This window comes from Oncorhynchus masou, chromosome 30, assembly GCF_036934945.1.
Source record: "Oncorhynchus masou masou isolate Uvic2021 chromosome 30, UVic_Omas_1.1, whole genome shotgun sequence".
Taxonomy (NCBI): Eukaryota; Metazoa; Chordata; class Actinopteri; order Salmoniformes; family Salmonidae; genus Oncorhynchus; species Oncorhynchus masou.
The window spans coordinates 55,226,100-55,238,250 of NC_088241.1; the positions used below are offsets into that span (position 1 = coordinate 55,226,100).

The 12,151-nt window shown below is 52.6% G+C and overlaps 1 protein-coding gene across 1 annotated transcript in view; it reads right to left on the reverse strand.

Annotated features, from left to right (window-relative positions):
- Positions 1 to 12,151, reverse strand: part of boc (BOC cell adhesion associated, oncogene regulated) — a 64,530-nt gene that overhangs the window by 35,947 nt on the left and 16,432 nt on the right. Inside the window, exon 2 of the mRNA XM_064949424.1 lies at positions 1,589 to 1,714. Within this exon, the coding sequence (XP_064805496.1) occupies positions 1,589 to 1,697 (109 nt within the window). The 5' untranslated portion in view covers positions 1,698 to 1,714. The remainder of the gene's footprint in view (positions 1 to 1,588; positions 1,715 to 12,151) is intronic.

Genomic DNA, 12,151 nt, shown 5'->3' on the forward strand with positions numbered 1-12,151 from the left:
ATGTTAGTATCTCTATGACTATCCCTGGTTCTCTGTTATCTCAGACATGTTATTATCTCTATGACTATCCCTGGTTCCCTGTTATCTCAGACATGTTAATATCTCTATGACTATCCCTGGTTCCCTGTTATCTCAGACATGTTATTATCTCTATGACTATCCCTGGTTCCCTGTTATCTCAGACATCCCAGTATCTCTATGACTATCCCTGGTTCCCTGTTATCTCAGACATGTTAGTATCTCTATGACTATCCCTGGTTCCCTGTTATCTCAGACATGTTAATATCTCTATGACTATCCCTGGTTCCCTGTTATCTCAGACATTCTAGTATCTCTATGACTATCCCTGGTTCCCTGTTATCTCAGACATCCCAGTATCTCTATGACTATCCCTGGTTCCCTGTTATCTCAGACATGTTAATATCTCTATGACTATCCCTGGTTCCCTGTTATCTCAGACATGTTAGTATCTCTATGACTATCCCTGGTTCCCTGTTATCTCAGACATTCTAGTATCTCTATGACTATCCCTGGTTCCCTGTTATCTCAGACATGTTAGTATCTCTATGACTATCCCTGGTTCCCTGTTATCTCAGACATTCTAGTATCTCTATGACTATCCCTGGTTCCCTGTTATCTCAGACATTCTAGTATCTCTATGACTATCCCTGGTTCCCTGTTATCTCAGACATGTTAGTATCTCTATGACTATCCCTGGTTCCCTGTTATCTCAGACATCCCAGTATCTCTATGACTATCCCTGGTTCCCTGTTATCTCAGACATGTTAATATCTCTATGACTATCCCTGGTTCCCTGTTATCTCAGACATCCCAGTATCTCTATGACTATCCCTGGTTCCCTGTTATCTCAGACATGTTAGTATCTCTATGACTATCCCTGGTTCCCTGTTATCTCAGACATCCCAGTATCTCTATGACTATCCCTGGTTCCCTGTTATCTCAGACATGTTAGTATCTCTATGACTATCCCTGGTTCCCTGTTATCTCAGACATGTTAATATCTCTATGACTATCCCTGGTTCCCTGTTATCTCAGACATCCCAGTATCTCTATGACTATCCCTGGTTCCCTGTTATCTCAGTCATGTTAATATCTCTATGACTATCCCTGGTTCCCTGTTATCTCAGACATGTTATTATCTCTATGACTATCCCTGGTTCCCTGTTATCTCAGACATGTTAATATCTCTATGACTATCCCTGGTTCCCTGTTATCTCAGACATGTTAATATCTCTATGACTATCCCTGGTTCCCTGTTATCTCAGACATGTTAATATCTCTATGACTATCCCTGGTTCCCTGTTATCTCAGACATGTTAATATCTCTATGACTATCCCTGGTTCCCTGTTATCTCAGACATGTTAGTATCTCTATGACTATCCCTGGTTCCCTGTTATCTCAGACATGTTATTATCTCTATGACTATCCCTGGTTCCCTGTTATCTCAGACATGTTAATATCTCTATGACTATCCCTGGTTCCCTGTTATCTCAGACATGTTATTATCTCTATGACTATCCCTGGTTCCCTGTTGGGATGCTGTGACATGACCAGCGCTCTACTCACCAGTGACAGTGGCGCCGCCCTGTAGGCAGCACAGTAGCACAGCACCCAGAGCACACAGCACTCGCGCCCGTCGCTTTTTCATCCACGAAGTCCAGTCTGTTCCAGACATCTTCCATACACTACCCCCTGATGGAGAGAGGGGGTCAAATGTCATACATTACCCCCTGATGGAGAGAGAGAGGGGGTCAAATGTCATACACTACCGCCCGATGGAGAGAGAGAGAGGGGGTCAAATGTCATACACTACCCCCTGATGGAGAGAGAGAGGGGGAGTCAAATGTCATACACTACCCCCTGATGGAGAGAGAGAGGGGGGTCAAATATCATACACTACCCCCTGATGGAGAGAGAGAGGGGGTCAAATGTCATACACTACCCCCTGATGGAGAGAGAGAGAGAGGGGGGTCAAATGTCATACACTACCCCCTGATGGAGAGAGAGAGGGGGGTCAAATATCATACACTACCCCCTGATGGAGAGAGAGGGGGGTCAAATGTCATACACTACCCCCTGATGGAGAGAGAGAGAGGGGGGTCAAATGTCATACACTACCCCCTGATGGAGAGAGAGAGGGGGGGTCAAATATCATACACTACCCCCTGATGGAGAGAGAGAGGGGGTCAAATGTCATACACTACCCCCTGATGGAGAGAGGGGGAAGTCAAATGTCATACACTACCCCCTGATGGAAAGAGAGAGGGGGGGTCAAATATCATACACTACCCCCTGATGGAGAGAGAGAGAGGGGGTCAAATGTCATACACTACCCCCTGATGGAGAGAGAGAGAAGGGGTCAAATGTCATACACTACCCCCTGATGGAGAGAGAGGGGGGTGGTTAAATGTCATACACTGCCCCCTGATGGAGAGAGAGAGGGGGGGTTAAATGTCATACACTACCCCCTGATGGAGAGAGAGAGAAAGGGGGATCAAATGTCATACACTACCCCCTGATGGAAAGAGAGAGAGGGGGGTCAAATGTCATACACTACCCCCTGATGGAGAGAGAGAGAGAGAGGGGAGGTCAAATGTCATACACAGATTTACAACACTCAAAACAAACAATATGAATCCACTCATTCCCACACACATTCTGTCACTAAACCAACAACCACTCTAACTACCATACCACTGACAGATCCCATGGCAACATCATAAACAAATCTCCACACACAGCGGAAAACACTTAGACACATACAAACACCCCACTGAAAGGTAGAGACCAGGTGAGGGTCCTAGTCACAGCAGAGGCCCGCCCTCAGAAACACAACTCCAGCCCAGACACAAACAAAACCTTTATTTTCCATCAGCCCCCATCCTCCTTTCCTCACGCACCCATCAGCCTCTCCCTTCATCATTCTGCGCCTCTCCACCCATTCAGGTGGAGCAGATACAGGTAGAGGAAGGGGATACACAGAGCCTGTATTCACCACTCAGTACAAAGAACAACTGACTACAAGGAGGAGAGGGGGGGGGGGGTTCTAGTAGTGCAGCTGTGGGTGTGTGAGCAGGAGCTCATATGAATATTCGTGTGTAGATTGTGTGTATGAGATATGAGAGAGGGAGAAATAAGGCAAGAAATCAGGGGGGAGAGAGAGAAAAAAAAGAGAGAAAAAGAGATTGGGGTAATGGTCAGTCTATTAACAGTTAATGCCGAGCGGGGAGATTTTCTCTCTCCCTCGTGGCTCTCTGCCAAGTTTCCCAAATTCTTCCCTGTCAGGTTAAACTAACAACTTCCTGTCAGGATGAGGAGGGTGGTCCACACAGCTCCCGGACTGGAAATCTCTCTCTCTCTCTCTCTCTCTCTCTCTCTCTCAGCAAACACACATGCACTCACACAGCAAACTTACATGCACCCACACAGCAAACTTACATGCACTCACGCAGCAAACTTACATGCACCACACAGCAAACACACATGCACCCACACAGCAAACACACATGCACCCACACAGCAAACACACATGCACCCACACAGCAAACACACATGCACCCACACAGCAAACACACATGCACCACACAGAAAAACACATGCACCACACAGAAAACACACATGCACCCAGAGCTGGACAGGGGAAACACACATGGGACCCACTAAGCAAAAATCTTCTGTAGTTGTTCACTATTACTATCCTACCCTTCTCTCTCCACCCAGAACCCCCATGGCCACTTTCCTTATCTCTTACCCTTCTCACCCACCCAGAACCCCTGGCCACTTTCCTTATCTCTTACCCACTCATCCACCCAGAAAACCCCTGGCCATTTCCTTATCTCTTACCCAGAGCTGGACAGGGGAGAACCCCTGGCCTTCTTTGGGAACAGGGTTCTACCCTTCTCTCTCCAGCAAAAGAACCCCTGGCCTTCTTTCCTTATCTGTAGTTGTTCAGAACCCCCTGGCCTTATTCCTTATCTCTACCCTTCTCTCTCCACCCAGAACCCCCTGGCCTTCTTTCCTTATCTCTTACCCTTCTCTCTCCACCCAGAACCCCCTGGCCGTCTTTCCTTATCAATTACCCTTCTCTCTCCACCCAGAACCCCCTGGCCTTCTTTCCTTATCTCTTACCTTTCTCTCCACCCAGAACCCCCTGGCCTTCTTTCCTTATCTCTTACCCTTCTCTCTCCACCCAGAACCCACTTCTTTCCTTATCAATTACCCTTCTCTCTCCACCCAGAACCCCTGGCCTTCTTTCCTTATCTCTTACCCTTCTCTCCACCCAGAACCCCCTGGCCTTCTTTCCTTATCTCTTACCCTTCTCTCTCCACCCAGAACCCCCTGGCCGTCTTTCCTTATCAATTACCCTTCTCTCTCCACCCAGAACCCCTGGCCTTCTTTCCTTATCTCTTACCCTTCTCTCTCCACCCAGAACCCCCTGGCCTTCTTTCCTTATCTCTTACCCTTCTCTCTCCACCCAGAACCCCCTGGCCTTCTTTCCTTATCTCTTACCCTTCTCTCTCCACCCAGAACCCCTGGCCTTCTTTCCTTATCTCTTACCCTTCTCTCTCCACCCAGAACCCCTGGCCTTCTTTCCTTATCTCTTACCCTTCTCTCTCCACCCAGAACCCCCTGGCCTTCTTTCCTTATCTCTTACCCTTCTCTCTCCACCCAGAACCCCCTGGCCTTCTTTCCTTATCTCTTACCCTTCTCTCTCCACCCAGAACCCCCTGGCCTTCTTTCCTTATCTCTTACCCTTCTCTCTCCACCCAGAACCCCCCTGGATTTATTTCTCTCCTCTCTTTGATCTAAATAGGCTGTCTGGATCACATGAGCTCTGTCTACAACATACTGGAACATGCACTTTAACACTGAGTCTGGACACATCAAGAGCTTCCTAACAAACACACACAAAGCACAAGCATACACACCCAGGGGCTAGACAACCAAAACTGGATTTGGCTAACTAAGACTAATACCATAACCACATGGATATAGTTAGGCTACACATTAACCGTTGGACATAGCTAGGCTACACAGTAACCGATGGACATAGCTAGGCTACACAGTAACCGATGGACATAGCTAGGCTACACAGTAACCGATGGACATAGCTAGGCTACACAGTAACTGGTGGACATAGCTAGGCTACACAGTAACTGGTGGACATAGCTAGGATACACAGTAACCGATGGACATAGCTAGGCTACACAGTAACCGATGGACATAGCTAGGCTACACAGTAACCGATGGACATAGCTAGGCTACACAGTAACCGATGGACATAGCTAGGCTACACAGTAACTGGTGGACATAGCTAGGCTACACAGTAACCGTTGGACATAGCTAGGCTACACAGTAACTGGTGGACACAGTAACTGGTGGACATAGCTAGGCTACACAGTAACTGGTGGACATAGCTAGGCTACACAGTAACCGATGGACATAGCTAGGCTACACAGTAACTGATGGACATAGCTAGGCTACACAGTAACCGTTGGACATAGCTAGGCTACACAGTAACTGATGGACATAGCTAGCTACACAGCTGGACACAGTAGGCTACACAGTAACTGATGGACATAGCTAGGCTACACAGTAACCGTTGGACATAGCTAGGCTACACAGTAACTGATGGACATAGCTAGGCTACACAGTAACTGATGGACATAGCTAGGCTACACAGTAACCGATGGACATAGCTAGGCTACACAGTAACCGTTGGACATAGCTAGGATACACAGTAACCGATGGGCAACCACTGTTGGACTACTAACCTAGAACTAACCACTGTTACTACTAACCTAGAACTAACCACTGTTACTACTAACCTAGAACTAACCACTGTTACTACTAACCTAGAACTAACCACTGTTACTACTAACCTAGAACTAACCACTGTTACTACTAACCTAGAACTAACCACTGTTACTACTAACCTAGAACTAACCACTGTTACTACTAAACTAGAACTAACCACTGTTACTACTAACCTAGAACTAACCACTGTTACTACTAACCTAGAACTAACCACTGTTACTACTAACCTAGAACTAACCACTGTTACTACTAACCTAGAACTAACCACTGTTACTACTAACCTAGAACTAACCACTGTTACTACTAACCTAGAACTAACCACTGTTACTACTAACCTAGAACTAACCACTGTTACTACTAACCTAGAACTAACCACTGTTACTACTAACCTAGAAGGGACACCACACGGCTAAGACTGTGGACTTCAGGAGAGAAGTGCAGCTGCCGCACACACACACAAACATACACACGCGCGCACATACACACACACACACACACACACACACACACACACACACACACACACACACACACACACACACACACACACACACACACACACACACACACACACACACACACACACACACACACGGCAAGGAAAGAGACACGCCCCTGTCTCATCTAGTGAACCAACCACCTGTGGGTCCCACTGGGAGGTACGAATCCTCAAACACAAAGTAGTAGAAAGACACACACACACACACAGCAACATGTCCACAACAGACTAACGAAACTCACACTTGTGACTAACAAACTTGTACACACACACACACACACACTCTAGTGTTTCACATGCTTTATCATGGCTTTACAAACACTTGTTATTTCATGAGAACCTCTCCCACGTCAAGCCTCCCTAAACGCAGCCTCATCTTTGGCTCGGTCTCTTCTAGATCCATTAATCAGACTGGATTTGCTTAGCAGATACCCTGCCTCATGATGACAAGCTGGCCTCAACACAACTTTTTCCATCAATCCATTCCAGCAGAGACACAGAGAGAGACAGGGGGAGGAGAGAGAGAGAGAGGGGGGGGAGAGAGAGGGAGAGACAGGGGGAGAGAGAGAGAGAGAGAGACAGGGGGGAGAGAGAGAGAGAGAGGGGAGAGGGAGAGAGAGAGACAGGGGAGAGAGAGAGAGGGGAGAGAGAGAGAGACAGGGGGAGAGAGAGAGACAGGGGGAGGAGAGACGGGGGGAGAGAGAGACGGGGGGAGAGAGAGACGGGGGGAGAGAGAGAGAGGGGGGGAGAGAGAGAGACAGGGGGGAGAGAGAGAGACGGGGGGGAGAGAGAGACGGGGGGGGAGAGGAGAGACGGGGGAGAGAGAGAGACGGGGGGAGAGAGAGAGAGACGGGGGAGAGAGAGAGACGGGGGGAGAGAGAGAGACGGGGGGAGAGAGAGAGAGAGAGGAGACGGGGAGAGAGAGAGAGACGGGGGGAGAGAGAGAGACGGGGGAGAGAGAGACGGGGGGGGAGAGAGAGAGACGGGGGGAGAGAGAGAGACGGGAGAGGGGGAGGGAGAGAGACGGGGGAGAGAGAGAGACGGGGGAGAGAGAGAGACGGGGGAGAGAGAGACGGGGGAGAGAGAGACGGGGGAGAGAGAGAGACGGGGGAGAGAGAGAGACAGGGGAGAGAGAGACGGGGAGAGAGAGACGGGGGGAGGGAGAGACAGGGGGGAGAGAGAGACAGGGGGGAGAGAGACAGGGGAGAGAGAGAGACAGGGGGAGAGAGGAGAGAGACAGGGGGAGAGAGAGAGGGGGAGAGAGAGAGACAGGGGGAGAGAGAGAGACAGAGACAGGGGGAGAGAGAGAGCGAGACAGGGGGAGAGAGAGAGAGAGACAGGGGGAGAGAGAGAGCGAGACAGGAGGAGAGAGAGAGGGGGGGAGAGGGAGAGAGAGAGAGACAGGGGAGAGAGAGAGAGAGGGGAGAGAGAGAGAGAGAGAGAGAGAGGAGAGAGAGAGAGACAGGGGAGAGAGAGAGACAGGGGAGAGAGAGACAGGGGGAGAGAGAGAGACAGGGGGAGAGAGAGAGACAGGGGGGAGAGAGAGACGGGGGACAGAGACAGGGGAGGAGAGAGACAGAGATGGGGAGAGAGAGAGACAGAGACAGGGGGGGGGAGACAGAGACAGGGGGAGAGAGAGAGAGGGGAGAGAGAGAGACAGGGGGAGAGAGAGAGACGGGGGGAGAGAGAGACAGGGAGAGAGAGAGACAGGGAGAGAGAGAGACAGGGGGAGAGAGAGAGAGACAGGGGAGAGAGAGAGAGGGGGGGAGAGAGAGAGACGGGGGAGAGAGACAGACGGGGGAGAGAGAGAGATGGGGGGAGAGAGAGACAGAGACAGGGGGAGAGAGTGAGACAGAGACAGGGGGAGAGAGAGAGAGAGAGAGGGGAGAGAGACAGGGGGAGAGAGAGAGAGCGGGGGGAGAGAGAGAGACAGGGAGAGAGAGAGAGACAGGGGGAGAGAGAGAGACAGGGGGCGAGAGAGAGACAGGGGGAGAGAGAGAGACAGGGGGAGAGAGAGAGACAGGGGGAGAGAGAGAGACAGGGGGGGAGAGACAGACAGGGGGAGAGAGAGAGACAGGGAGAGAGACAGACGGGGGAGAGAGAGAGACAGGGGAGAGAGAGAGACAGGGGGAGAGAGAGAGACAGGGGAGAGAGAGAGACAGGGGAGAGAGAGAGACGGGGGAGAGAGAGAGACAGGGGGAGAGAGAGAGACGGGGGGAGAGAGAGAGACGGGGAGAGAGAGAGACAGGGGGAGAGATACTACTCCATCCTTCTTCTTTCCTCTCTCTCTCCCGTCTCTCTCTCTCTCCCGTCTCTCTCTCCCCCCGTCTCTCTCTCCACCTGTCTCTCTCTCCATCGCATCACAGAGCAGATGGTGGTTGATGAAGAACAGAGACACACAGAGACAGCTCCTCTGATTTAGGACAGACACACAGAGACAGCTCCTCTGATTTAGGACAGACACACAGAGACAGCTCCTCTGATTTAGGACAGAAACACAGAGACAGCTCCTCTGATTTAGGACAGACACACAGAGACAGCTCCTCTGATTTAGGACAGAAACACAGAGACAGCTCCTCTGATTTAGGACAGACACACAGAGACAGCTCCTCTGATTTAGGACAGAAACACAGAGACAGCTCCTCTGATTTAGGACAGACACACAGAGACAGCTCCTCTGATTTAGGACAGACACACAGAGACAGCTCCTCTGATTTAGGACAGACACACAGAGACAGCTCCTCTGATTTAGGACAGAAACACAGAGACAGCTCCTCTGATTTAGGACAGAGATGCAGAGCATGTTTCTCCTCTGATACAGGAGTAATAAAGGCCTAGATCACCCATTTAGTAGAATGACTGTTTTATTTATAAAAACATATAATCAAACTATTTATCAGAGGGGTCCTCTGATTTAGACAAACACAGAGACAGCTCCTCTGATTTAGGACAGACACACTGTAGTTTGTGTGTGTCTATACGCAGACTTGTGAGTACAGAGATGGGTCCTCTGATTTATAATATGTGTACACAGAGATGCATGTGTGTTGGGTGCATGTGTATGACTGAGTATGTTGTTTCCTCTTGATGAGATGGGGAGATTGCAAACAGTATGTATGAGTCTTGGATTTGCATTAGTACTATGGGCATAGACAGTATGGGGTTTAGAGTATGACATGGTGAAAGGTATTAGACAGTACACAGATACAGCTCCTCTTTTGGACAGACAGGCAGGGTTCCTGATTCCCTATTGTCCCCCTGCCTCCCAGGATAAATTCATTTGACAAGCCTGACTGTTTTGGATAAAAACATATATAATCCCTAATAATAACATTCCATCTGCTTTCTGGCATGGATCAGGGGGTGGACACAGGAGGGGTGGGAGAGAGGACATAGGAGGTGTCTATGGGGGTGAGTAGGAGAGAGGGGAGAGAGGACACAGGAGGGGTGGGAGAGAGGACATAGGAGTTGTGGGGGAGAGAGGACACAGGAGGGGTGGGAGAGAGGACACGGGAGGGGTGGGAGAGAGGACACGGGAGGGGTGGGGGAGAGAGGACACGGGAGGGGTGGGAGAGATGGGGGACACAGGATGGGGTGGGAGTTGCATTAGTACTATGGGCAGGACACAGGATGGGGTGGGAGTAGTAGGACATGGGAAAGGTGGGAGAGAGTATGTTGATAAAGCCTCTTTGTGGACACAGGAGGGGTTCCTGGGAGGACTATTGTCCCCCTGTGGCCTCCCAGGATAAGGATTCATGGGACAAGCCACGGGAGGGGTGGATAAAACAGGGGAGCCTCCTGGGGGAGCACTCACATTCCATCGGGAGGGGTGGCATGGAGAGAGGACACAGGAGGGGTGGGAGAGAGAGGAGAGAGAGGACACAGGAGGGGGGTGGGAGAGAGGACACAGGAGGGGTGGGAGAGAGGAGAGGAGAGAGAGGACACAGGAGGGGTGGGAGAGAGGACACGGGAGAGAGAGGACACACGGGAGGGGTGGGAGAGAGGACACGGGAGGGGTGGGAGAGAGGACACGGGAGGGGTGGGGGAGAGAGGACACGGGAGGGGGTGGGGGAGAGGACACGGGAGGGGTGGGGGAGAGAGGACACGGGAGGGGTGGGAGAGAGAGGACACGGGAGGGGTGGGGAGAGAGGACACGGGAGGGGTGGGGGAGAGAGGACACGGGAGGGGTGGGGGGAGAGAGGACACGGGAGGGGTGGGGGAGAGAGGTCACGGGAGGGGTGGGGGGAGAGAGGACACTGGAGGGGTGGGAGAGAGAGAGAGAACACGGGGAGGTGTGGGGAGAGAGGAGAGAGAGGGGTAGGAGGTGTGGGAGGGGTGAGAGAGAGGACACGGGAGGGGTGGGGGGAGAGAGGACACAGGAGGGTGGGGGAGAGAGGAGAGAGAGGAGGAGGTGTGGGAGAGAGGGAGAGAGAGGACACGGGAGGGGTGGGAGAGAGAGAGGACACGGGAGGGGTGGGAGAGAGGACACGGGAGGGGTGGGGGAGAGAGGACACGGGAGGGGTGGGAGAGAGAGGACACAGGAGGGGTGGGAGGGAGAGAGAGGACACGGGAGGGCTGGGAGAGAGAGAGGACACGGGAGGGGTGGGAGAGAGAGGACACGGGAGGGGTGGGGAGAGAGGACACGGGAGGGGGGGGGAGAGAGGACACGGGAGGGGTGGGGGAGAGAGGACACGGGAGGGGTGGGAGAGATAGGACACGGGAGGGTGGGGGAGAGAGGTCACGGGAGGGGTGGGGGAGAGAGGACACGGGAGGGGTGGGAGAGAGAGGACACGGGAGGGGTGGGGGAGAGAGAGGACACTGGAGGGGTGGGAGAGAGGAGAGAGAGGACACGGGAGGGGTGGGAGAGAGGACACGGGAGGGGTGGGGAGAGAGGACACGGGAGGGGTGGGAGAGAGAGGACACGGGAGGGGTGGGGGAGAGAGGACACGGGAGGGGTGGGGGGAGAGAGGACACGGGAGGGGTGGGGGAGAGAGGACACGGGAGGGGTGGGGGAGAGAGGACACGGGAGGGGTGGGGAGAGAGGACACGGGAGGGGTGGGGAGAGAGGACACAGGAGGGTGGGAGAGAGGGAGAGAGAGGACACTGGAGGGGTGGGGAGAGAGGACACTGGAGGGGTGGGAGAGAGAGGACACGGGAGGGGTGGGGGAGAGAGACGGGAGGGGGTGGGAGAGAGAACACAGGAGGGGTGGGAGAGAGGACATAGGAGGTGTGGGAGGAGGGGGAGAGAGAGGACACGGGAGGGGTGGGGAGAGAGGACACGGGAGGGGTGGGGAGAGAGGACACGGGAGGGGTGGGAGAGAGAGGACACAGGAGGGGTGGGAGAGAGGGAGAGAGAGAACACAGGAGGGGTGGGGAGAGAGGAGAGAGAGAACACAGGAGGGGTGGGAGAGAGGAGAGAGAGGACACAGGAGGGTGGGAGAGAGGAGAGAGAGGACACAGGAGGGTGGGAGAGAGGAGAGAGAGGAGGACACAGGAGGGGAGGGAGAGAGGAGAGAGAGGACACAGGAGGGTGGGAGAGAGAGGAGGGTGGGAGAGAGGAGAGAGAGGACACAGGAGGGTTGAGGAAGAGAGGAGAGAGAGGACACAGGAGGGTTGAGGAAGAGAGGAGAGAGAGGACACAGTAGGGTGGGAGAGAGGGGACACAGGAGGGTGGGAGGAGGAGAGAGAGGACAGTAGGGTGGGAGAGAGGGGACACAGGAGGGTGGGAAGAGAGGAGAGAGAGGACACAGGGAGGGTTGAGGGGACAAGGAGGGTGGGAGAGAGGAGAGAGAGGACACAGGAGGGTTGGGAGA